At 37.1% G+C, this 25,578-nt stretch overlaps 1 protein-coding gene across 1 annotated transcript in view; it reads left to right on the plus strand.

The window, feature by feature from the left end:
• Nucleotides 1-25,578, plus strand: part of cacna1ba (calcium channel, voltage-dependent, N type, alpha 1B subunit, a) — a 210,553-nt gene that overhangs the window by 165,059 nt on the left and 19,916 nt on the right. Inside the window, exons 23-40 of the mRNA XM_073839905.1 lie at nucleotides 818-947; nucleotides 1,726-1,785; nucleotides 3,091-3,197; nucleotides 4,116-4,127; nucleotides 4,411-4,413; nucleotides 6,662-6,682; nucleotides 9,951-10,047; nucleotides 14,275-14,435; nucleotides 14,834-14,971; nucleotides 16,960-17,161; nucleotides 18,202-18,366; nucleotides 20,173-20,283; nucleotides 20,617-20,700; nucleotides 21,167-21,172; nucleotides 22,770-22,886; nucleotides 22,979-23,044; nucleotides 23,192-23,283; nucleotides 24,098-24,248. Of these exons, the coding sequence (XP_073696006.1) occupies nucleotides 818-947; nucleotides 1,726-1,785; nucleotides 3,091-3,197; nucleotides 4,116-4,127; nucleotides 4,411-4,413; nucleotides 6,662-6,682; nucleotides 9,951-10,047; nucleotides 14,275-14,435; nucleotides 14,834-14,971; nucleotides 16,960-17,161; nucleotides 18,202-18,366; nucleotides 20,173-20,283; nucleotides 20,617-20,700; nucleotides 21,167-21,172; nucleotides 22,770-22,886; nucleotides 22,979-23,044; nucleotides 23,192-23,283; nucleotides 24,098-24,248 (1,723 nt within the window). The remainder of the gene's footprint in view (nucleotides 1-817; nucleotides 948-1,725; nucleotides 1,786-3,090; nucleotides 3,198-4,115; nucleotides 4,128-4,410; nucleotides 4,414-6,661; nucleotides 6,683-9,950; nucleotides 10,048-14,274; nucleotides 14,436-14,833; nucleotides 14,972-16,959; nucleotides 17,162-18,201; nucleotides 18,367-20,172; nucleotides 20,284-20,616; nucleotides 20,701-21,166; nucleotides 21,173-22,769; nucleotides 22,887-22,978; nucleotides 23,045-23,191; nucleotides 23,284-24,097; nucleotides 24,249-25,578) is intronic.

Consider the following 25,578-nt stretch of genomic DNA (forward strand, 5'->3'; position numbering starts at 1 on the left):
ACACCTGCATTGAAACAGAAGTATTCCTTCAACATTTTGTGGTAGCTTGATAGTAGCTCACATTCAAGAAAGGGTTTCCAGAAATAAGCTAAATAAGTAATGGTGTAGCATGGCAAAGTCGAGTGAGCATATCATATACACCTTATGATAATATTTTTTACTTTCAAGTAGTGTTTAGACATTTTGTTATCTACTGTGATTTAAAAAAAGTCTCATAATGAAATGAAAATAGCGACAGATAATTTCCATAGTGTGACATACATTTAAAGTAGCTTCCACAACACTTTTAAGTTTCGTTTTGAACATTCACACACAGCATTTGTAGGTCGTGATTGGCAAACCACCAATGCTATTATATCTACAAACGCTTCGGCTTATTACTTGTCTCAACCGTCACTAAGAATGGTTGTAAAGTTTAATTGTGTGTGTTCAAGGTAAACGTTTAAGGATCCTAAAGACTAAAAACCATCCAATCCTATAAACCTCCATATAAAGCTGTGTATTAATGGGCAATTGCCAAATGTAGCTGTCTGTCATGGCTGTGTTTGTGCAACAATATATGAATACTTTTATTTTACTCTGTACTAATGCCACATGAGTGTTTGCCTAACAGACATCTGTGCTAAAATCTACATTATTACTGAATTAATCATTAAACTCTCAGACCTTGCCTATGGCCTGCATGAAAATATTAATTATCAGTGGTTAATTAAATGTATCTGTCTGTAGATTTAAAGTAATGTTTAGGTATCAGAATTAATTATGTAACTGGCTTCAGCCTTACTCTCATCATGTTTTTGTGTATGTGTGTGTGCAGGGTGAGGCGTCTGTGCCACTATATTGTAAGTCTGCGATACTTTGAGATGTGTATCCTGGTGGTGATCGCAATGAGCAGTATAGCCCTGGCTGCGGAGGATCCAGTCCAAGCCAATGCCCCTCGTAACAATGTAAGTCACTCATATAGTTGAGGTCAAACGTTTAAATACACTCTGCAAAATGTTAATTATTTTATCAAAATAAGAGAGATCAAACGAAATGCACGCTATTTTTTATTTAGTACTGACCTAAATAAGATATTTCACATAGAAAATGTTTACATATAGTCCACAAGAGAAAATAATAGTTATAAAATTGATAAAAAATGACTCGTTCAAAAGTTTACATACTCTTGATGCTGTTTTTTTTTTTTTTTTTTTTTTTTTTAGTGATAGTGGTTTATGAGTCCCTTGTTTGTCCTGAACAGTTAAACTGCCTGCTGTTCTTCAGAGAAATCCTTTAGGTCCCACAGATTCTTTGGTTTTTCAGCATTTTTGTGTATTTGAACCCTTTCCAATAATGACTGTATGATTTTGAGATCCATCTTTTAATACTGAGGACAACTGAGGGACTTAAATGCAACTATTACAGGTTCAAACGCTCAACGATGCTTTAGAAGAAAACTCGATCCATCAAGACCTGGGTGGTGTTGTCCAGTTTTCCTCAGTGTGAAAAGATGGATGGATTTAGTCAGTACTAAATAAAAAATAACATGATGCATTTTGTATGATTCCTCTTATTTTGGTAAAATTTTGCAGATTCTGCAAGGTGTATGTAAACTTTCGACTTCAACTGTATGTTTTATCGGTGCTAGGCTGTTTAAAGTCAGATTTGGTTAAGTTTGACCTCATTGTCCCAAATGACTGATGATTTTACTTTTACTTTACCATTTTACTTTTCACTTCATAGGTCCTGAAGTATTTGGACTATGTCTTCACTGGTGTTTTCACATTTGAGATGGTCATTAAGGTAATTTTGTGGTAAATTACACTGTTTAATTAGATTTCTAATAGAAGAAGTGATCCAGAATTTCTCTCATGACCTGAGATAAGACTATTTGGTCAGTCTTTCTATGTGAAGCCCATTGACCCATCTTAATATCAGGAATGTACACAGCTATCTATTTTCATAAACGACTAGTCAGTGGTTTGTCTGAACAACTAGTCAACCATTAAAGGACTTGTTCACTTCCAGAATAAAAAAATATGATAATTTACTCATTCCTATGTCATCTGAGATGTTCATGTCTTTCTTTCTTCAGTATAATTTTTTTTTCAAAGGTTTTTGAGGAAAACATTTCAGGATTTTTCTCCATATAGTGGACTTCAATGGTGGCCAACGAGTTGAAGGTCCAAATTGCAGTTTCAATGCAGTTTCAAAGCGCTCTAACAATCCCAGCCGAGAAACAAGGGTGTCATCTAGTGAAACGATCAGCTATTTTCTAAAAAAAAATTAATTTAAATACTTTTTAGCCACAAATGCTCGTCTTACACTAGCTCTGTGATGTACATGCACATCTTCACGCATTGTGTAATCAAACTGGAAAAGTCGCACACAGTTCTTTGTCTGTGTACTTTAGTTCAAAAAGGTAGTGTAAGGCAAAAATCTTCTTCTCCAACTTCAAAATCATCGAACAACATGGTTTACCTTTTTTTTTGCATGAGGTTGAGCTAGTGCAAGGCGAGCATTTGTGGTTAAAAAGTACATAAATTTAAATTTTGTTTTAGAAAACAACTGATTGTTTTGCTAGATTAGTCCCCTTTTCTTAGGGTAGAGCCCTTTGATGCTGCATTGAAACTGCAGTTTGGATCTTCAACCTGCTGATTGAAGTCCACTATGTGAAGAAAAATCCTGGAATGTTTTCCTCAAAAACCTTAATTTCTTTTTGACTGAAGAGAGACAGACCTAAACATCTTGGATGACATGGGGGTGAGTAAATTATCAGGAATTCTTTATATACATGATTTTGTGATCATAAATGGTTTCAATACAGTAACTGACAGATTCTCAACCAATAAATCGGCTAAATTTCTATAAGATTTTATTTTACAAAACTATCATATTCCTCAAAATAAAAGACTCCTACTGTTAGGATTCTGTAATATAATGGGGACATTGCTCACAGCGAATGATATAAAGTCTACCAGTTATTGTCTTAAAATGTATTGTAAAGTCAGTGAATTTGTAACAGAAATGGCACTTTATTGGCTGTAGTGATGGTGTCAAGGTTTCAACCTCAATAATGTTTCATATTTATGCTTTTCCTTTGAAAAGATGGTGGATTTAGGTTTATTGCTGCATCCTGGTTCCTACTTCAGAGATCTGTGGAACATTCTGGACTTCATTGTGGTCAGTGGTGCACTGGTGGCATTCGCATTCTCGTAAGTTGCCTTTAATTCACAAACACCTGCCTAATCTCCCATAAATTAGAAGGCTTTTACTTCAGTGCATTTAAAGTTTATAACTGCTCTTGACTACAAACTGCAGAGTAATTTAAGACACCTTTTAGTCCAAGTTCTTGCCCGTATACTCTTATTCTTGTTTAAAAGGTTTTACTTTACACTTGTTCCCACAGCATAACAAGAGTGTCTTTGTCTATCTTTGTTGTACACATTCAAAGCTGTAAACTCCCACTGATCTGTTATTTCCTTCTCTCAGAGGTGTGGGTCAGTTGACATCACTTTATTGCACTTTTGAGAACGCAGTCTCTAAAAGAATGAGTGTGTATGCGTGTGAAGGAGCTAATAAAGGGGTTGTCAGCTGTTCGCTCATCTCCTGTGGTGTAATGAATGAACACTTTAGTATTGAGAAAATGCTATTAGAAACACAGCAGAAATAGAACAGAAGTTCTTTCAAATTGCAACTGCACATTGGTATATATTATATTTGTGTACATATTTGGATTTGGAGTGCATTTAATTTTGTGATTTGATTACCTTGTTGACAAGACTACCGACATTTTTTGGATGCAGATCCCTGGAGTGTTTTGGTGTCCCCATTAGGGTTTCTTACTAATTTAACCAGCAAGACTTTCTTGGTTAGCCAAAAGTTAGCAAAAGAGATCAGTATGTCAAACTGAATAGAGAGTGGGTGCATTACCTTAAAACACTGCTTCGGAATAACAGGGGTATCTCAGAAAGAAGGGGTCTCTCAGCTGTACTAATCTGTCCTTCTTCCTTTTTGTTTTTATGTTTGTTGCTGTGGTGTCATGTCAAAGACGTGTTGAATATAAGTGTTTGATGTGCTGTCACTGACTTTCCTCTCTTCCTCTGTTTCTTTCTGCTTGGAATCACTTGAAGGAGCTTCATGGGGTAACGCCTTAACTCTCTCTGTGTCTTTGTTTCTGTCTCTGTCTCTCTCTCTCTCTCTTTCACTGTTCATCTTCTTGCCTGTCTCTGTGCGAGTCAAATAATGCTCAGCCCATAGGCAAGTGTTGAAGCATGGGATCTTTTGCAGTGTTTCAGCCTCTTCATAATCCATCATTTAGCATCACTCACACATTTGCAGCCAGTGAGCCATTTAATTCTTTATTGTCATGGAGGGCAGACACTATTGATCTGTTTCATTTCCTTGAAACATTCCTACCATTCTCAGTAGGTCTTCGTGCTTACTGAATATGGAGCATCCTGGACGATCCTCACTTTGGCCTCAGACAGGATGATCAATGCATGTTTCATGTCATATCAAAGATGACTTGTTCAGTTGTGTTGAAGTGGTGTATCAGGGAATGTCTGGCTTCTTCGGCAAATGGTTGCACCATCGTTCACTTTAAACATCACATCCGAGAACACGAATGTATTTATGGTACATGCTCATCTTTCTGCATGTTTTCCAACTCACATGAGAGCATGTGATGTACTGCAAATGTGACTGCTGTGATTGGCCATATCTTTAAAAGTGCTCTTTAAAGCATAAAAAACTAGGGATGCGCTGATATTAAAAATTCTATAATGTCTAAACAAATTAAATACAAAACATTAAAAATTAACAATATCATGTATAAAAAATGGATATTCATTTTGAGATTTTAAGGCATAATGTTAGTTTTTTAGGTATCTTTTAAGCACTTTTATTTAGCTTAAAGGATTAGTTCATACAAAAATGAAAATTGTGTAATTAAGTACTCACCTTCATGTCCTTCCAAATGTGTAAGACCTTTGTTTGGGGAAGCTATGAGAATACTTTTATGTGCACACAGAAAACAAAAATAATGACTTTATTTAACAATTTCTTCTCTTCCATGCACTCTTCGATGCATGCTCATTATGGCACCACAACCTATGCAATAAAGTCATTATTTTTGTGTTCTTTGCACACAAAAAGTATTCTCGTAGCTTCACTAACCCACTGATGTCACACGGACAGTTTTATCATTGTCTTTACTACCTTTCTGGGCCTTGAACATGTCAGTTGCGTTGCTGTCTATGCAGGGTAAGAAAGCTCTCGGATTTCATCAAAAATATCTTAATTTGTGTTCCAAAGATGAACGAAGGTCTTATGGGTTTGGAACAACATGAGGGTCAGTAATTAATTACTGAATTTTAATTTTTGGGTGACCTATCCCTTTAAGATGAATTAAAGATATTGTTTTTAAAGGTCCTTGCACACCGAGTCCAAAATTTTTCTCAAAATGCTTACTAGGGATTGGAAAACATAGAAAATTGAACCCGATACAATTTTTTTTATGACAGACAGAGGTTTTGGAGGCTGTGAGGTTGTATTTATTTTTTAACATGCAAAAATTTCGGATTAGTGACTCTTAAATGACCTTAAGGATGAATTTGATAAGGCAAAGGTAATCTAAATGTTAAAATATGAGAAATGAGCATAAACAATTGTATATCCAATATCAACTTAAACTCATCTCAACTATATTTCTAGAGCAATTTCAAAAAAACACAAGGTTCCACCAAAGTGCTGTACATAAATGTAATAACATACTTAAAGCCAAAAAACAACAAAAATACATACAATTTACAATACACTTTTTTAAAGCTAAGTCAAATAAATGAGTTTTTAAAGCCCTCTGAAACTTGCTCCAGAGTTTAGGACCTTTACATTTCAGGCGCAAACAAGAAACCATACAAGGTTGATATAACCTGTATATTAGCTGATATATATGCTATATCTACTATGCTATATCTACTGATAAATTAAAATAAATGTGACTATAAGCCTACAAATGATATGATACCAAGATATCACACATCCCTAGATATAACATTTTGCCCAAATGCTGTGGACTGTAACATGTTTTAGGTTCATAGCCATTTGCTGGCATCTTTCAACCATGCTCAAGATTCATAAGCGTGATATGAATCAGATCAGGACTGATCTACGGCTCCACCATCTCTTTTCTAGATTGGCATGTCTTGGTATTCACTCCAGATCTTGATTGTGCTGGTTTTCAGATCCGCCCTCAGATGTTCCGCCTCTCTGTCAAGTGTACCCTTCATCTCTCCTACAGCTGTCTCTGCAGACTCCAGCAAAAGAAGCTGTCATTCTCTTACATCTTTAAAAGAAATGAACGGCAGTTGGAAGTGTGTGTTTCGCCCACCATACAAAGCCTCTTCCTCCTTTTTGTCGGTTTCCAAAACATTTGCCAAAAAAAGTCCCACAGTTTCCTGTTTCTTCTGCATACAGTCATCAAAGTCATTATGCCTTGTGTTTCAGCCCCACAAAAGATTGTGATGGTGCTCATAAAAGTCTCTTTCTTTCTCATTGAAATGTTATGTGCAATGTTCTGAAAGGATGATGTGTGGTTTACTGTTAGTGCAGAGGTACTTTCTGTTCTCAGCATGTCATAATGTTTTGCCTTTTGCTTTGTGTTCTTCTCATTCATTAGATCACATCAAAGCGTAAACAGGTGGGGAACCCCCGATATTCTTTCTTCTCCTTGATAAATCTTCTCTGTTCCTCATTGTCCTGGGCTTACTGGGATAATGTCCTCTTTACTGTCACTACATATTAGTGGAGTGAGAGTATCTGTACAGGGTTGGAGCCTCTACAATAACACTGATAGCTTTCATCAGAACCTCTAAATGATTTTTGATTGAGGTGCGGGACAGTATTTCTCCACCATAATTGTTATCTGGGGTCCTGTGAAAGTTACCAGGGTGTCCAGTGGGACGTTATTGAGGCTCTTTATAGTTTGTAGTGGGTTTGGGGGAAAAACATCAGGCCCTGTACAGTAAATGCATGCTAGACTAATGTGCATCAGGGGGCATGGGTGGAGTTGCATGACCTTGTCGAGCCCTACGATTGGGACAAAGGAGTAACTTCACCATGCTGATTGGTGACCATGCTGTAAGGTCTCTGCTGATTGGCTGTTAGATTGGTGTTCATTGGATTTCTAGGCTAATGTATGAACTGTGCATGTGTGAGTAGACGTTGGCACTTTCTAGGGGTGACGTTGAGCCTTTGCGCCTTTGCTTTTTGAACGTACTACCACTTGCTCTTGCACATGGAAAGGTCTGTTGTAGTTGTAGGTCATTTCTTTTGAAATATGTCTATGTGCAATGGAAGGGAATCACTGCTTGGGGATTTTTCTGTTGTAAGCATTTTCACAATAATTTCTTGAATTTACTTTCTGCTGATTCATCTGTCGGCACCAATCATACACCTGCCAAAGCCTTGTTTATATCAAAGCATTTTCGCAGTAGGAAACCATGAATAAATGAGATGCGATATGACCTCTCAGATATTCTGTTGTTCTCTCTTCCATTGCTGCACTGGAAGAACTAAATGGTACCTGCAAACTAATACAAATGATAATGACCGGCTTACTGTACATATTCCCGCTTATTACACGGCTGCTCTTCAAATAAATGAACGCATGAAATATTCATTTGAGCTGAAATTATTTTACCTGTATGTTATCATCTTAAAGGAGAACTCCGGTATATTGACCTAAACTGTATTGAATAATGATACCGAGTGTGAACGTACCTTGCATATCTCATCTCGGTTTGTGTCCTGCTGTCCGAAATCTGGGGTCAGTTAGCCGATGCTCACAACAAGTTGTCAATGAGAGCCAATAGGGCATCGAAGAAGCCATGTAAATAAATCACTGTTTTACGCCATTTACGAGGCACAAAGTAGCTCCACACTTCATTGGTAGACTTCCAAGGGCCCTGACATTTAAAACGAGACATTGAGAACTCAGAAAAAGCACCGGTAGTTTATTTACAAGTAGATTTATACAGACATTTTCTACCAGGAACAGACCGGTCGCCACCATCTTAAATGTAGTCACTATAAGTCGAGTGTCGAGCACGAAGGAAACTACAACCTGATACGTTGATAACCTGATAAATTCCTTGGTACTCGACTTATCGTGACTAAGTTCAGGATGGCGGCGACCGGATTTTCTTTTCCAGGTACTGTCTGTATAAATCTTCTTGTAAATAAACTACCGGTGCTTTTTCTGAGTTCTCAATGTCTCGTTTTAAATGTCAGGGCCCTTGGAAGTCTACCAATGAAGCGTGGAGCTACTTTGTGCCTCGTAAATGGCGTAAAACAGTGATTTATTTACATGGCTATTCCGATGCCCTGTTTACTTTCATTGACAACCTGTTGTGAGCATCGGCTAACTGACCCCAGATTTCGGACAGCTGGACACAAACCGAGATGAGATATGCAAGGTACGTTCACACTCGGTATCATGATTCAATACACTTTAGGTCAATATCACACCGGAGTTCTCCTTTTAAACCTCCTCTAAGTGAAAAATATTACAATTACATAATTTACTACAAGGTACTAAACAATCAGCCGCGCAACGAGACAAACGCTTCATCTATATTACAGTAATATTTTTACGGAAGTCCTCCAGAGTATTTTTACTACGGTCAATAACTGAGACGCAATATGTCGTCAGTTGCATCTGCAGGCGTTGTGATACAAGAGGTGTAAAAGTTAAGTTTTATCGGAATTAAAAACAGTGCTGCCATGAAATATCTGGCCACTGAATGCTGCGATTGACAAATCAGAATGAAATATTCCAGAGAGCCGTGTAATAATTAGTTTTAATGTAACATGAGATAATTGGAAGAATGAATTATTTCAGTAATAGCAATTTATCTGCACTTAATTTTGTCAGACATCCAACAAAACACATGCCCTGCATCAAAACAGGGGCGCAGTGAAGGTTATCTGAATGAATGTGATGTCTCACAAATAATATGATTCTGTTTGCTCTTTGCCTGCATTAGATATAATGCGAAGGGCTTTAGTTATTTCATATGACCGTGGAGTACTTCATCATGATTCAGTTATTGACTATGCTTGTCCTTGCAGTTACTTCATTAAATGACATTGTAAGCTTGGCGGTTATGATTTGAGCATTTAGGAGCTGAAGCATGACTGATTTCTGCTGAAGACTGCTCTTTTCTTTAAGGGTGAAATAACTTGAATTACATTTTATTTAGCATTCCTTTTTCCTTTCTTGCTGTTAGCTCTGCGTTTTATGAATACATGCACTGTATTCAAATCTATGCAGTCAGTTCATCAAGGTGACACATTTGAAGCATGTCAGCTTGATAAAGACTTCAAAACAAAACAGCATTGGTTCCTGAAAAGAAACAATGCCCTTTTATAGGGCGGGTTTCTTTGTTGTCATTGGTGGAGTGTTGTTGTTTTAGAATCTGATGCACAGCAGCGTTTGGGTTGAATTGATGTTGCCTTTCTTATTTTTTGCATGAATAGTGCTAATACTAAACTATCATTCAATAACAGGCTAACAGTTCTGATAGAGCTCATTGATGTATAGATATTTACTATTTTACTTGCATGCAATATAGATATATGTACAGCATTTCATACTTTGTCATCGAAGCATGTGCTTTTGTAAAATAACACCAATTCATTGTTGGAGCAATTTTAAGCTATGACAGTAAAAGATGCTCATTTATTAGAGAATTAGCTGTTGGTGTATATTTAGTTTTCTATAAAAAGGTGAGTATGTTTAGTCTAGTGTCTCATTGTTGACATTTTAACCGATGAAAACATTTACATCATGTTTACTCACATTCTCATGTGTTTTGTCTGGACATGTGTGAATCCATTGATGAAGGCTGTCTACAGCATGTTTGATCCTGAATGAATTGACCCTTTACTTATTTTGACTTGTGTAGAGGAACCAAGGGCAAAGACATCAGCACTATCAAGTCCCTGAGGGTTCTGCGAGTCTTGCGACCACTGAAGACCATTAAACGTCTACCAAAACTGAAGGTACATATTTTGCTGCAGTCCATTAATACAGTCATCACATTTAGGAAAGTATGTATACGTTTCTATATACAAACTATATTTACAGTGCCTTGCGAAATAATTCATACCCCTTCATTTTTTTCACATTTTGTTATGTTGCTGCCTTATGTTAAACTACTTTAAATTACTTTTTTCCCACATCAATCTACACTCCCTACTCCATAATGGCAAAGCAAAAAATAGGTTTTTAACATTTGTGCAAATTTATTAAAAATAAAAAACTGAAAAGATCCCGTTGCATAAGTACTCATACCATTTGCTGGGACACTCGAAATTTAGCTCAGGAGCATCCACAATGTTACTACACTTGTGGAGTGGAGTTAAACTGTGGCAAATTCATTTGAATGAGTATGATTTAGAAAGGCACACACCTCTCAGAAAAGGTCTAACAGCTGAAAATACTTATTTAATGTATTTATTTCAGTGTTTTATTTTTAATAAATTTGTAAAATTTGCAAATCTGGTTTTTGCTTTGTCATTATTATGGTGTAAATTTATTAAAAATAAAACACTGAAATAAGTACATTGCATAAGTATTCATACCCTTAACTCAGGACATAATTGAAGCACCTTTACAGCCTCAAGTCTTTTTGGGTATGATGTGACAAGCTTTGCACATCTGCGTTTGGCAATTATCTTATATTCAAATATTCTTTGCCTCACCTTTTCACCTCTCAAGCTCTGTCAGCTTGGATGGGGTTTGGCAGTCCTAGTTGTTCCAATCGTCTTCCATTATGGATCATTATCTTCTGTGAACCTTCAGTGCAGCAGATTTTTTTCTGAACTCTTCCCTAGATCATTGCCTTAACGCAAGTCTGTCACTGAGCTCTACGGGCAGTTATCTTGACCTCAAGACTTGGTTTTTGCTCTGATATGCATTTTCAGCTGTTAGACCTTTTCTGAGAGGTGTGTGCCTTTCTACATCATACTCATTCAAATGAATTTGCCTCCACTCGAAGTGTAGTAACATCTAGAAGCAATATGAATGCTCCTGAGCTAAATTTTGAGTGTCCCAGAAAAGGGTAGGAGTACTTATGCACAGGCCCGGTTCCAGAACTTAATCACTGAGGGTACTTCCCAAATTAATGAGGGTGCTCTAAACTTATACCCATAGGCGACATTAGGGGGTAGGAGGGGGGATGGCGCGATAAATACAAGACTCATTGTGTAGTTTAGAAAGCTTTATTGATTATTATAACGGAATTTTGTGAGATCTCTATAAATTCAGTGCTTTTAGTGATGATAATAAAGGGACCGCGTATTGTAGCCTACACTTTCCAGGCTACAGTCCATTCAGAATTTGTATGAAACTGTCTTTTTTCGGACACATACACGCTGCCATGTTTAGGGAATTACATCTGCATATTTATGCTGGATTCATTCTCGAAATAGCAGTGACTAACACAGTGATATCAAAGTAATGTACGGGGCAAAAATATAAATGTGAAAGCAGCCTCAGCGATTTAATTCTGGAGCCGGTCTATGTCGCGCGTCCTGAGCCAGATTTTAAAATTAAAATACTTAAGTTTGGTATGTAATGGCAAATTGATTATAATTAGTTTCGTTTTATTTTTAAGTTAATTTAGAAAAACCGCTTGGAGCATATTTGTTCGTAAATATAAGGTTTTTTTATTTATTGTATTATTATTTTTAACGAACAGCGCCCAGCGGTAGACTGTCTGTTTGATCAGTTTGCCTACTCAAATCATCATGATTTGCCTAAAATCTATAGATATAAAATAGTTCAAGTATAAAACAATGTTAGTTTAAACGTTAAACCTATATAAATGTGCGGTATTTAGGCGCATATCCAATAGTTTATGCAGAGAGTGGAAGCTAAAGACGCAGGACATGGGCGCCAGTGCATTTTTTTCAGTGGAAGCAATTTAAAATGATCTGTCATTTTTGCTCACAAAGGTAAGAGTAATACATCATTCGGTACTGTAAAGGGTCGGTGTAGCGTACTTTTATTTGTGTGCACTTAACAAAACGTATAAAATAGTTTTACATTATTACTTAACGAAATAAAACAAATAGAAAACAAAAACTCTCTCATTATGTAATCCGTAAAGATAAATTTCTCTCTAAAGGCGCATCCAAAAAGGATTTGTGTTACACTGACTCAGAATACACTAGTTTATTAACATATAATTTAAATAAGCTTTACTCTTTCCGGCCCGACACATTCAGTGTTATTTATTTATCTTTGTGGCAATTTTCAGCATATTGTGTGCTTGAGCGCGGATCTGTTCCAGCTGCGCTGCCGTCCGTAACGGTCTCGAAAGTGAAAGCAAAAGTGAAGTCTCCTGTTGTTTCCACCAGCGCGGAATTTTTTTCTTCACCATAATTTATGGATGTCTAAAATATTAAAATAAGGAGAAACCGGTGCCCGCCCGCCTCTGATCTTTGACGTGAAAATTGGCCTGAAGCCCAGCAACTAGAGGTGTAAAAAAGTTGGCCAGTCGGCCGGGGCTGAAATGCAACGCTCTAATTGACTGCTTTGATGCATTACAATATGGTAGGGCATTGTTAATGCTTACAGCAGAAAAATAAATCGTTTTTTTTAACGATTATGCACTGGATTGTTATCTAAATCTGCAATAAAATAACATTATTACAGCTTTAAGTGAGGGTGCTATTGATTTCGTTTGAGGGTGCTTAGCACCCTCAAGCACCCCCGTAGAACCGGGCCTGCTTATGCAACGGGATCTTTTCAGTTTTTTATTTTTAATAAATTTGCACAAATGTTAAAAACCAAGTTTCTTTGACATTATGGAGTAGGGAGTGTAGATTGATGTGGGGAAAAAAGTAATTTAAAGCAGTTTAACATAAGGCAGCAACATAACAAAATGTGAAAACAAGCGATGGGGCATGAATAATTTTGCAAGGCACTGTATATGTTTCTGAATGAAATCTCTTAAAACCTGTTCACACCAAGAATGATAACTATAAAGATAACTATTTTAGCATCCACATCAGCACATAATATTGTGTATTTATTTTAAGCGCATACTTGTATGCTTTTCTCGAGCTTGCGACAGCAGGATTGATTTTTATTGGCTGTCAATGTTTTTATTGTTCATCAGCTGGAAAAAATTGTTCTGAAAGTGATTCCAACTCTGTCGTTTCTCTGTGCCTTTATCATTATAGCTATAATACTGACAATGATTTTTAGAACTATATCTGTATCTTTATAGTTATTGTCCTTGGTGTGAACAGGCCTTTAGTCTCCAGTGTTACATGATTCAGAAATCACTCAAATCACAAAAACAGTTGTGAAGGCAGGGGTAGGTAATTTGGTATGAGAACATGTTTTGTTTTGCTGGTTTAAAGTCAACCCAATTACAATCACTAAGTTAAGTGGTCTAAATGTGTTTAAAATATTTTATTTGAAATTAGACAGGTTTATTGTAATTTTTTTTTTAACATTTTATTCTCCGAAATTGCAAAACCTTTCTATTCAGTGGAGAAATCAGTTGTTAAAATCAACACAGTAAAGTGTTTTCATGATGTGACATCATTCGGCCACATTGGCAGCACTGAATGTAAACAATGCCACTGAACCAAATGAAACTCACATATTTTGTTGATTATTTCTACTGAAAATTGTCATGTTTTGGGCTGTACTAATTAGTCGGACTGGGAAAAACTTTTGGAGTACTATAGACTGCCAAAAGTTATAAGAAATCAAGGAAAAGAGTACAAAAAACAAGGAACAAAGGGTACTTTCCTGCTTACTAAGTCCTTCTCTACATGATTCAGCAGTTTTTTTTGTGGTTTAGACAGCATTAACCGTGCAATCAATGCTGTTGTTTACATCCAAGTATCGCCAATATGGCCGCACATCCGGGTAACTGACCAAATCGTGACGTAAGTGCAAACCCTCTATTAGTACTTCATAGGCGTCATATCAAAAATAAATGTTGTGGTATCGCCAATCCCTGTCGCCCATGATCATGGATGCCTGCTGTGTTCCTCACAGTGGAACTGCTGTGTTCCTACAGCTTCCCAAACACCTGTGAGCCATACAGGTGGGGATAATTAGAAATTAATTACTCTCAGTTGTGACAGATTGAGTGCGCAGACTTGTATCTGTTGATTCTCAAGATCTGTGAAATGCAGCTTTATGACTCTAGTTGATTGGTAATGAACCAGAGTGTATTTGTATGTGTGTCTGCTCTCTCTTAGGCGGTGTTCGACTGTGTGGTGAACTCCCTGAAGAACGTGTTGAATATCCTCATTGTCTACATCCTGTTCATGTTCATCTTCGCTGTCATTGCTGTGCAGCTCTTCAAGGGCAAGTTTTTCTACTGCACAGATGAGTCCAAAGGCCTGGAGAAAGACTGCAGGTAGAGTTGGATTAATACAGGAGCATAGAGTAGGGGCTGATTATCTCACACCTGCAGCCCCCCCTGCAGGCATACAGCTGTGCTATCCAAATCCATGCAAAAGTCTGTGTAGAAATAGTGGGATAATGAGGGTCTCAGAACTATGGAACACTTAACAAACCATATAAATTTGGGAAAATAGTTAAAATTTCTGGAGTGAATGTACATTTTTCTAATTATATTCAGCTTTGAAATACTTTCCCTTCTGTTCTTTGTCAATGATTTCTATGAAATTATTCCTTGAAGTCATAAAATAAGCACCAGGTTTAATCTACTGTAACTAGTGTTCTGAAAATTGACATCCTGAATGGGTTTATCTTTTTATTTGCTCTTTCTGTCATGGTTTTTGTACTTATTAGGGGGCTGTTCTTGGATTATGATAAGGATGAAGTGGCGGCCCAGCCCAGGGAGTGGAGGAAATACGAGTTCCAATACGACAATGTGCTGTGGGCGTTTCTCACGCTCTTCACCGTTTCTACTGGAGAGGGCTGGCCAACGTAAGTCAGCAGACATGTGAAATTGTCCCTAATGGGGTATAAGCCAAACATCACATGACCAAATTGGAAAATAGGTCTCATCCTCTTGTTGGAGAAAGTGGTAATAGCAGTAGGAACTGATGGTGGTATCTATGGACTTTTAAAGCTTTAGTTCACCCAAAAATGAAAATTAGCCCATGATTTACTCACCCTCAAGGCAGCCTAGATGTATATGACTTTTTTCGTTCAGACAAATCCAATCTGAGTTATATTAAAAATGTCCTGGCTCTTCCAAGCTTTATATAATGCCAGTGAATGAGTGTTTTTGTTCAACAGTCCAATAGAAGTCCAATAAAGCGCATCCATCCATAATAAAAAGTGCCTCACATGGCTCTGGGGGGTGAATAAAGGCTTCCTGTGGCGAATCAATGTTTTTTTGTAAGAAAAATATCCATATTTATTATTATGGATGAATGCACTTTATTGGACTTTTTTGGACTGTTGAACAAAAACGCCCATTCACTGCCATTATAAACCTTGGAAGAGCCAGGACATTTTTTTATGTATCTCTAATTGTATTAGTCTGAACACCCTAGAAAAACTTTTAGATATCAATCTGCATATGTCATGGTCATTAGTTTGAATAATCTTTGGTATCTCCTTTGAAGGTATCTTGAAAACAGCTTTATATGTAATGAATACAAAAGACCTGAACCAGAAGCAGAATGACATGTTTTACACAATACAGAAGTTTGTTGCGCATAACCCAGTTACATTTATATCACAGATATTTAGCTTTATATACAGTATAATTGTTTGCTATTCAGTATGTTTTTGTAGGGATTTGAAATCCAAAGCTTCTGTCCCCTTCAAACACTTCCCTTGTGTCATCTGACCCCGCAGTGGTCTTTTATTCTCTCACTTTAAAGGCTGTAATCAGTTTGAAGTGGTGCTCTTTGAGGCTGTGTGATACTGGTAGAGCACAGCTCTCAGGAGGCAGACTAGGCAGACGTTCATGGATCAGCATCAGCCCAAAACCCACAGCTAAAGTCATGAATGCACTGGAAAAGTGTTGTAATTGTCTGTGATTTATTTCTTTTTTATTGATTTCTTTTATTTATTTAGTTGTTCACAAGCTTGTTGGGGTCAGTGTTCTGCATCTGCTGTGTAATTCTGTTTCCTCTCAGAATTTAATCTTTTAAATGAATTATTTTAATGTATTTAGTAATTCAGCAATGCATGATATACAGTTAAGGTCAAAAGTGTACATTCCCTTTATGAATCTGCAAAATGTAAATTATTTTACCAAAATACGAGGGATCATACAAAATGCATGTTATTGTTTATTTAGTACTGACCTGAATAAGATATTTTACATACAAGATGTTAATAATAGTTGAATTTATAAAAATGACCCCGTTCAAAAGTTTACACCCCCTTGATTCATAATACTGTGTTGTTACCTGAATGATCCACAGCTGCTGTTCTTCAGAAAAATCCTTCAAGTCCCACAAATCTTTGGCTTTCCAGCATTTTTGTGTATTTGAACCCTTTCCAACAATTACTTTATGATTTTGAGATCCATCTTTTCCCACTGAGGACAACTGAGGGACTCATATGCAACTATTACAGAAGGTTCAAATGCTCACGGATGCTCCAAAAGGGAAAAAAAAACATGCGATTAGAGCTGGGGGTGTAAAGTTTTGAAAAGAATGGAGATGTGTATATTTTTCTCATTTTGCCTAAATATCATCTTTTTCATTTAGTACTGCTATTCAGAGGCTACAGAAGATAGTTACATGTTTCCCAAAAGTCAAAATAAGTTAAATTTACCCTGATCTTCAAAAAGTTTTAACCCCCTGACTCTTAATGCATGGTTTTTCCTTCTGGAGCAACTGTATAAAATGCTTTAGGTTGAGACCAGTTGTGATTAGTCTTTTCTCTCCCACAAGGCACTTTATTATCTTAAACTATATGAGGTGTAATGGTATAATGTTGTCTGTGTACAGGGTTTTGAAACATTCTGTAGATGCAACTTTTGAGGACCAGGGTCCCAGTCCGGGCTACCGCATGGAGATGTCCATCTTCTACGTGGTCTACTTTGTGGTCTTCCCCTTCTTCTTCGTCAACATTTTCGTGGCCTTGATAATCATCACATTCCAGGAACAGGGTGATAAGGCCTTGTCAGAGTGCAGTCTGGAGAAGAATGAGGTATAACTGAATATTGTATTTATATATAATGTAGTTTTATAGTTCATTCGCAATTAGCTTTGTGGTAAAAAGTGCTTGGCATATGACATAAAAAAGACAATATTGTAATTTTGTCTCAAAGTTTTCATATCACGTGCAGTTATACCAGAGAAAAAAAATTAAGAGAATGTTAATTTTATAAAATGTTTCTTGAACAGCATATCAGCATATTAGCATGATTTCAAGACTGGTTTAATTATTTTTTTTATTTAAAACAATGCAAAATGCAGTTTGTTGGAAAGTAAAAAAAAAAAAAGACAAGTGTCTTAAAAAGTCTTTAGACCCTCCAAGAATCTAAACAAAATCTCAACTAAAAGATTCCCACTTTTAGGCTGATGTTAAGAGATACAGTGACAGACATTAATCTTCCTCTTCCAAACACTGGAGGTGTTTTTAGTGTTTAGTGATGTGATACGGTACCTACAGTGAAGCCAGCCAAAGTTACAGCTGCAGATGTCCAGGTAGGGAACTGTGACAGGATTAATGCACGTGCCTGCGGCGGACAATACACACCTAAATACACTCTCAAAAACAGGTATACATTCATACATCGACACACAGTGACTAAAGACACACGCAGAGACTGCCAGCCCCACGGAAGAGCAGTCAGCAAGATGTTCCTGTCCCATTTCCTCTGAGGCCCCATTAGACAGGCCCAGTCGTCTGCAGAGCCTGTGCTGTTTCGCTCTCCCTCTCCATATGCCAGCCTAACATGACTCACAAACTGTGGTAAAAACCCAGACCTCAGGAGAAGTCATTTATCATCAACAATCACAGCAATGCAGCCAAAAAATATCAGCGCCATTAGAGGTCTATTTTCTTGTTCCTCCACAGGTTACAGACTGTCTTCCACAGTTGTCACTGCTCTTTATATGATTCGTTTTGATTGTGAGAGAGAGAATGTGACTGCAGAGAGTCTTTTCTGAAAGATAAAGATGGATAACAGTAGCTGTTTGTGTATTATTGTGAATTAATTCCTCTTTGGCTGTTTTTCCTTTCAGAGAGCCTGCATCGACTTTGCTATCAATGCCAAACCGCTGACCCGCTATATGCCACAGAACCAGTACTCCTTTCAGTACCGCTTGTGGAAGTTTGTGGTCTCTCCACCATTTGAGTACTCCATCATGATCATGATTGCTCTCAACACCGTGGTGCTTATGATGAAGGTCAGTTGGCCATTTTTCTTTTAGCAGCAGTAGAGTCCTTGAAGAGAGTCACTTGACTGCTATCAAACTTTCATTAATTCAGTTTTAAATTAATGCTGTTTTTTTTAACTTTCCTTTGTTCAAGAATCCAGTGTCATTTCCCACAAAAATATTAAGCAACATTCAACACTGATAATAGATGAATTACATGAAAAAATTGTAGTTAGTAACAATCCTTTACATACACATTTTAGGTAATATAATCAAACAACTTTTAGATTACTTTTGACCTAACTCGTTTAACATGTTGATTTAAATAGGATAATCTTTTACATTTTGACATAAGATACACAGAGTAAGAAAATATCTTCCATTTGTTGTTATTAACAACATGAAGTGCATTAAACATTATATTAATGTTATAACTTGCAGTGAGTCTGTTACAGCGCTGTGCAGGAATTTTGGCCCACTCATCTTGGCAGAATTGTTGTAATTCAGCCACATTGGAGGGTTTTCGAGCATGAACCACCTTTTTAAGGTCATGCCACGGCATCTCAATTGGATTCAGGTCAGGACTCCAAAGTCTTCATTTTGTTTTGCTTCAGCCATTCAGAGGTGGATTTGCTGGTGTGTTTTGGATCATTGTTCTGCTGCAGAACCCAAGTTCGCTTCAGCTTGAGGTCATGAACAGATGGCCGAACATTGTCCTTCAGGATTTTTTGGTAGACAGCAGAATTCATGGTTCCATTTGTCACAGCAAGTCTTCCAGGTCCAGAAGCAGCAAAACAGCCCCAGACTATCACACTACCACCACCATATTTTACTGTTGGTATGATGTTCTTTTTCTTAAATGCTGTTACGCCAGATGTAATGGGACACACACCTTCCAAATAGTTCAACTTTTATCTCGCCAATCCACAGAGTATTTTCCCAAAAGTCTTGGGGATCATCAAGATCTGGCAAAACTGTTTTTTTTTTTTTTTGCTCAGCAGCGGTTTTCGTCTTGGAACTCTGCCATGCAGGCCATTTTTGCCCAGTCTCTTTCTTACGGTGGAGTCATGAACACTGAGGCAAGAGAGGCCTGCAGTTCTCTAGATGTTGTTGTATCTTTTGTGACTTCTTGGATGAGTTGTCGCTGCGCTCCTGGGCTAATTTTGGTCGGCCGGCCACTCCTGGGGAGGTTCACCACTGTTCCATGTTTTTGCCATTTGTGGATAATGGCTCTCACTGTGGTTCGCTCGAGTCCCAAAGCGTTTGAAATGGCTTTATAACCTTTTCCAGACTGATAGATCTTAATTACTTTCTTTTTCATTTGTTCCTGAATTTCTTTGGATCTCAACATGATGTGTAGCTTTTGAGGATCTTTTGGTCTACTTCACTTTGTCAGGCAGGTCCTATTTAAGTGATTTTTGATTGCGAACAGGTGTGGCAGTAATCAGGCCTGGGTGTGGCTAGAGAAACTGAACACAGGTGTGATAAACCACAGTTATGTTTTAACAGGTTTTTTTCCCCTTCATAAAAAACCCTTCATTTAAAAACTGCATGTTGTGTTTACTTGTGTTATCTTTGAATAATATCTTAATTTGTTTGATGATCTGAAACATTAAAATGTGACAAACATGCAACACTTTTTCACACCACTGTAATCCGTTATTACCCCGCTCTGCTTACCAAGGGAATGAAAATTCACAGAACAGGAATAATTTTTAAATAAACTTCTGCTGATTTTATTGCTCCTTGTAAAACATTATGTCATTTGTTGTAACAAAATAAAACAAGATACTCGAATAAATCAAATATTTCCCCTTTATCTTCTTATACCTGCAGTTCCACGGGGCGCCTGACTCTTATGAAGCTATGCTCAAGTATCTCAACATCGTTTTCACTGCTCTCTTTTCAATGGAATGTATTCTCAAGATTATTGCTTTTGGCCCCTTGGTGAGTTTCGCAACTTATATCCTCAACAACATAATGCATCTTGATCCAAAATGAGCTGCACTTAAAAGCCATCTTCAAGAAATAGTTCACCCAAAAATAAAACTTTTGAGGAACAGGAACATCTTTATAACTGTGGAAAAGATCAGCTTAAGACGTTCTGCCAAAAGGTCACAGGTTTGGAACAACATGAAGGCGAGTAAATTATGACAGAATATTCATTTTTTGGGTGAACTAATCCTTTAATGCACAGTAAAGTGTTCCTATGTTAGAGTGTGAAATTGTAAGCCTCTCAAGCCTGTCCTTGAATTATCTCTCTAATTCCTTTCTTCTCAGAATTACCTAAAAGACGCCTGGAATGTGTTTGACTTTGTGACTGTGCTGGGCAGCATCACTGACATCTTAGTCACTGAGATTAACGTAAGTGAGCACCACTGAGCTCTGTGTTTGAGCTCTATTAGAGGAGAGTCTCAGAGCTAGACTGAGTGTAATACCAGACAGCGGAGATAGGCTGAGAAGAAATGCCCAGACATGACTGATGATGAGCTGGATACCCATCACAGCTTTGTCTGTGGCTCAGAAACAGAAGGCAGAGAGCTGTGTGTTGTTTTTCCAGATTAAATGACAGTAATAGAGTAACCAAATTTATTTGGTAATGCTTGCTAGTTTGTCGCTCTGATTTGTGCTTTATGATGTTCACAAGTCTTATGTTGTATTATACTGTATGTCTTGATGTCCATGTCACTGTCTACACTACTGATGGTAATTGTGTTTGTTCTGTAATTATATTTGTGTGTGATGGCTGTTCTTGTTCTCCTGTGTTCCTTAAATGTCTTCACTCAAATCTTGGCTTGCTCCTGCCACGATTTAACATCTTCATGTATAGACTACGGTGAGTTGCTCTCTTGTCTTTGAACTTATGTCTGTTCCACCTTGCTGGGATTGAAAGCACTTCCTATTGCAGAAAGCTATGGCTCATTATAAGGTTCTTCTTTACTGAAGATAACGCAACATCATTTTCACAATCACCCCATGTTTAGTATTAGTAGGGCTGGGTAAAAATACAGATTTCTCGATTTTAATCGATTCAAATTTTTACGAAACAATACAGATTCTTAAATCACAAGAATCAATTAGTCTACCCTGTTTTCAGTTCATTAATAGAACATTGTAGTGCCACCTACCATCCAATAAATCTCAGTAAGCTTTGTGCCTTGTTACTTTTGATATAAAAAAGTCTGTCCATTTTATTGTGTTTTCAAACATTGTTTTGTCGCTGTTTAATGCGGAGTGACAGATCGTTGTAGCGCCTCAGATCAAGAGAAACAATCAGAAACTGATCTCCTCTGCTTTTTATACCAGTTTCAGCACAATATAAATTCTAAGAAAGAAAGAAAGAGTACAATTTACTGAAATACACACCCTGTCTCATGTAATAATTCAACCAGTGTTTCAACCGTGCACGTGCAGAGGTGTCAATATAACAGCTTGTAAACAATATGTCACGTACTGGAACTTTTATTTTTACAGCATTAGAGATTTTTTTTCCTTGAGAAAATTTGGCATGTACTTTCCCAAATTATAGGCAAAATAATTGATGTAGAATCTGAAATCGAATCAAATTGCAAGCTTGTGAATCAGAATCTAATCGAATCGTGAAATTTGTGTCAAACCTAGCCCTAGTAAATAGGTCTGGTTTGAAGTCATTATCTTTCACTAATGCTTATAATAGATTGACATCCTTGTTGGTCCAACCAGTAATATTGTCTGGATTGTCAGTATTGTTGTTCCAGGACTAACAAAAGATACTGATTCAAGAGTACATCCTACTTGACCATTTTTTCACAAAGAATTTTTCACACTGAATCCAATGTAGAAATTTCTGGTAAAGTCGGGATGTCTTAATGCAGGGGTTCCCAAACCTTTTTTTTTGTCTGCCAAATTTCTTTGACCTAAAATATTTACTTCAGTTTTTCCTGAGATGTTAAAGTTAACGTTTCCGTCACTTAACAACACATTTGTATTTTCACGTTTCTCTGATGTTGATTAATTGTCACATGACATGCAGATAAACAAAATATAAGTGTTTTATTTTGATTGTTTTAATTTTAAATTATTTTAATTTCCAAATTTTTATGATTTAATTATTAGCTTGCATCAACTCACAAACTCGGTTTAATTCCCTCGTGAATATCGAGGAAGTTGCAAATTCCAGTTTGGGAAACCCTGCCTTTAAGGAATGACATCAGCTTAATCAATCTCATAATAAAAACCTACAGATAATTGCAGTCTAGTATTTTAGGTTCAGCGTGATGGGATTCGAGAAATTGTCTCAGAGATTAAGGTCTTATAAAATACTGTCTTGCATGTTTTAGGATCCGAAAATACAAATGGATGTTATTAAGAGATATGAGGGTTGAAATAAAGAGTGCTGAAGGATTAAATGAGGAGAAATTAACTTTTAAATTGACAAGCCCGTGTTCCCACAGGACCGTCTGCTGAACTTGAGTTTCCTGAGGCTCTTCAGAGCAGCCAGACTCGTCAAACTCCTCCGACAAGGATACACCATTCGCATCCTGCTCTGGACATTCGTCCAGTCTTTTAAGGTAACTCTATTTAGACTGTTTTGTTATTCTTTGTTGGAAAAGTTTTTTTTTTTCTTTTAAAGAAGTTACAATTTCCTTATGTTTGTCTCCAGGCGCTGCCTTATGTTTGCCTCCTAATCGCCATGCTGTTTTTCATCTACGCCATCATTGGAATGCAGGTATATAGAATTTTAGTGCTTTTTTAGTGTTTTCTATTAGTCAGTACTCCTGTGTATTTTATTATAGGTGAACTAATATCTAAAAAATGTATTCTGTCTGAAGTTAGTTTTAAAATACATGCATTTAACATAACATTGTGATTGCAGGTGTTTGGGAACATCGAGTTGAACGATGATACCGCCATTAATCGTCACAACAACTTTCGCACTTTCCTCCAAGCACTAATGCTGTTGTTCAGGTTTGCACACACCTGATATTCTTTAACTACCACAATCAAAGCCACCTCAGAATGCAGGAAATCTTAGAGAGGTTTTTGGAGTTTTATAACAGAATCTAAAGTCTTAAAATCTGACACAATATGATGCAGATTAGATATGATTCTAGAGTCTGTAATTTGGCCTCTGAATACTATATTTAGCCGGATCACTATATTTAGACTTTGATTGAAATCGACTTTAATAGCGCACATTTGTCTAATGCAATTAGGATTTTATGGAGAGCTGTATTTATAATTGATCAAGATCTTTCATAGTCAGAAAATATTACTGTATAAAGTATTAAAATGCAGGCCTAACTACCACTAACCTAGTATGATCTCAAACTTTAGAGCTGCTATCTATCATCCATCTATCTGTCTATCTATCTAATAGTCATCTCCATAATTTGTAGTACTTGGTATCGCTGTGTTTACATTGGTCTGCTGTGCTCCTTCTCTCCCTGGTCTCCCCTTTTGGTCAGATTGAATTTTAAAGTACCATCTGGACTATAAGCCACACTGCTAGAAAAACATCTCCTAATGAAATTCATAAATAAATTTCCATCTTTCCCTTATGTTCATTACCTCGAAGCTTCCTTTGAGCTGTGAGGCATGAGCAGACAGCACATCAGTGTGACAACAGTGTTATAAATGAAATCTGGCTCAACTGTAATTTAAATATCAGCACTTTTCCCATCATCTCCGGTCTCTGTTATATTCTCTGACAGTCATTCCCGCTTTTAATAGGAGCAGATGCCGCATTTATTCGATCAGCTCATCATTGTGTCTTTTGCAGGAGTGCCACTGGTGAAGCCTGGCATGAGATTATGCTGTCCTGTCTGAGTGAGCGCACCTGTGATGTGAGCTCAGGCATTCATGGAAAGGAGTGCGGGAGTGACTTTGCCTACTTCTACTTTGTCTCCTTCATTTTCCTCTGTTCTTTCCTGGTTAGTGCTCAGAGTCGTACCAGCCAAAGCAGGCTTATCATTACTGTAGCACATTACTGTCGTCACATCCTACTGCTGCAAAACTGCTTGATGTTTATCTTAAATCTAAAAACCTGGCTGAACATGATGCTGAAATATTCTGTCATGTTTGGAATAGGGCTGGGTAGTGATGTAGATTTCCTGAATCTGATTTACAAGCTCTTCATTTGAATCTGATTTGTTACGTTTTAATTTAATTGTGATTCATTGGGGATTTTTCATTTATTCAGTCCGTCAGTCACATTTATTTATAAAGCACACTGAAAAAAATACACATTGAAGTAAAACAATAGAAAATAGGGGGAAAATCTCATTATGACATAAATGTTTTTCTTTAGTTCACGTTGGCCACAATTATTGGCACCCAATTATTGCAACACCATTTTCCCCAAGATAACAGCTCTCCTATGAAACCTGAAGAGTTTGGAAAACACCTGGCAAGAGATCAGAGTCTATTATTTCATACAGAATAACTCCAGATCCTTCTGGATTCCCAGCTCCATGACCCATCATAAGATTTCCAACAAAGGCAGTCAGGTTTAAATTTTTGTATCTGTTTGTTTTTGATAGAAACCATGATGCCATGTATCTGAACAAGATTTCCAGGATCTCAGGCAGAAAAAATAGGCCCACAACATTAAAGATCCAGCAGTATATTTAACTGTGGGCATGGGGTACTTTTAATCTGTTTGCATCAAAACCATCCTGACTGTTTGCTGCCAAAAAGCTCGTTTTTAGTTTCATCCGACCATAGAAGCCAGTCCCGTTTGAAGTTCCATTCGTATCTGACACCTGAGTATTCTGGAGTTTGTTGTTTGAAGCAAGGAGGATTTTTGAAATTTTTGACTTGAAACTCTACTAAACAGCATGTGGTGATGTAGGGGCTACTTGTTTTTTTTTAGGCTTTCTAGCCCCTTCTTCCTCACTGTCCATTAGGACGATATAGACACACGTCCTTTTCTAAGCAGATTTGTAACACTTTTTGTCGATTGGAACTTCTTAAAATGGAAATGGGGATTTTCAATGCTTTAGCTCTTTTCTTAAAGCCACTTTCTATTTTGTGAAGCTCAGCAAACTTGTTCTGCAGATCAGAACTATATTCTTTGATTAAGGCGAGACACTGCAGGTGAATAGGGTAAAAAAAAATTAACTAATAGTTATCGCCTCACTTACCCAGTTGACTGATTACATTGATAATTGCAAACATTTTTTGTATTACAAGTTTTCTAAAATTACAGATTTAAATATGCAAATGAGGCATAATTTAATGAAATATGTGCTAATTTTCATA

This window comes from Garra rufa, chromosome 5 (assembly GCF_049309525.1).
Source record: "Garra rufa chromosome 5, GarRuf1.0, whole genome shotgun sequence".
NCBI classification, from domain to species: Eukaryota; Metazoa; Chordata; class Actinopteri; order Cypriniformes; family Cyprinidae; genus Garra; species Garra rufa.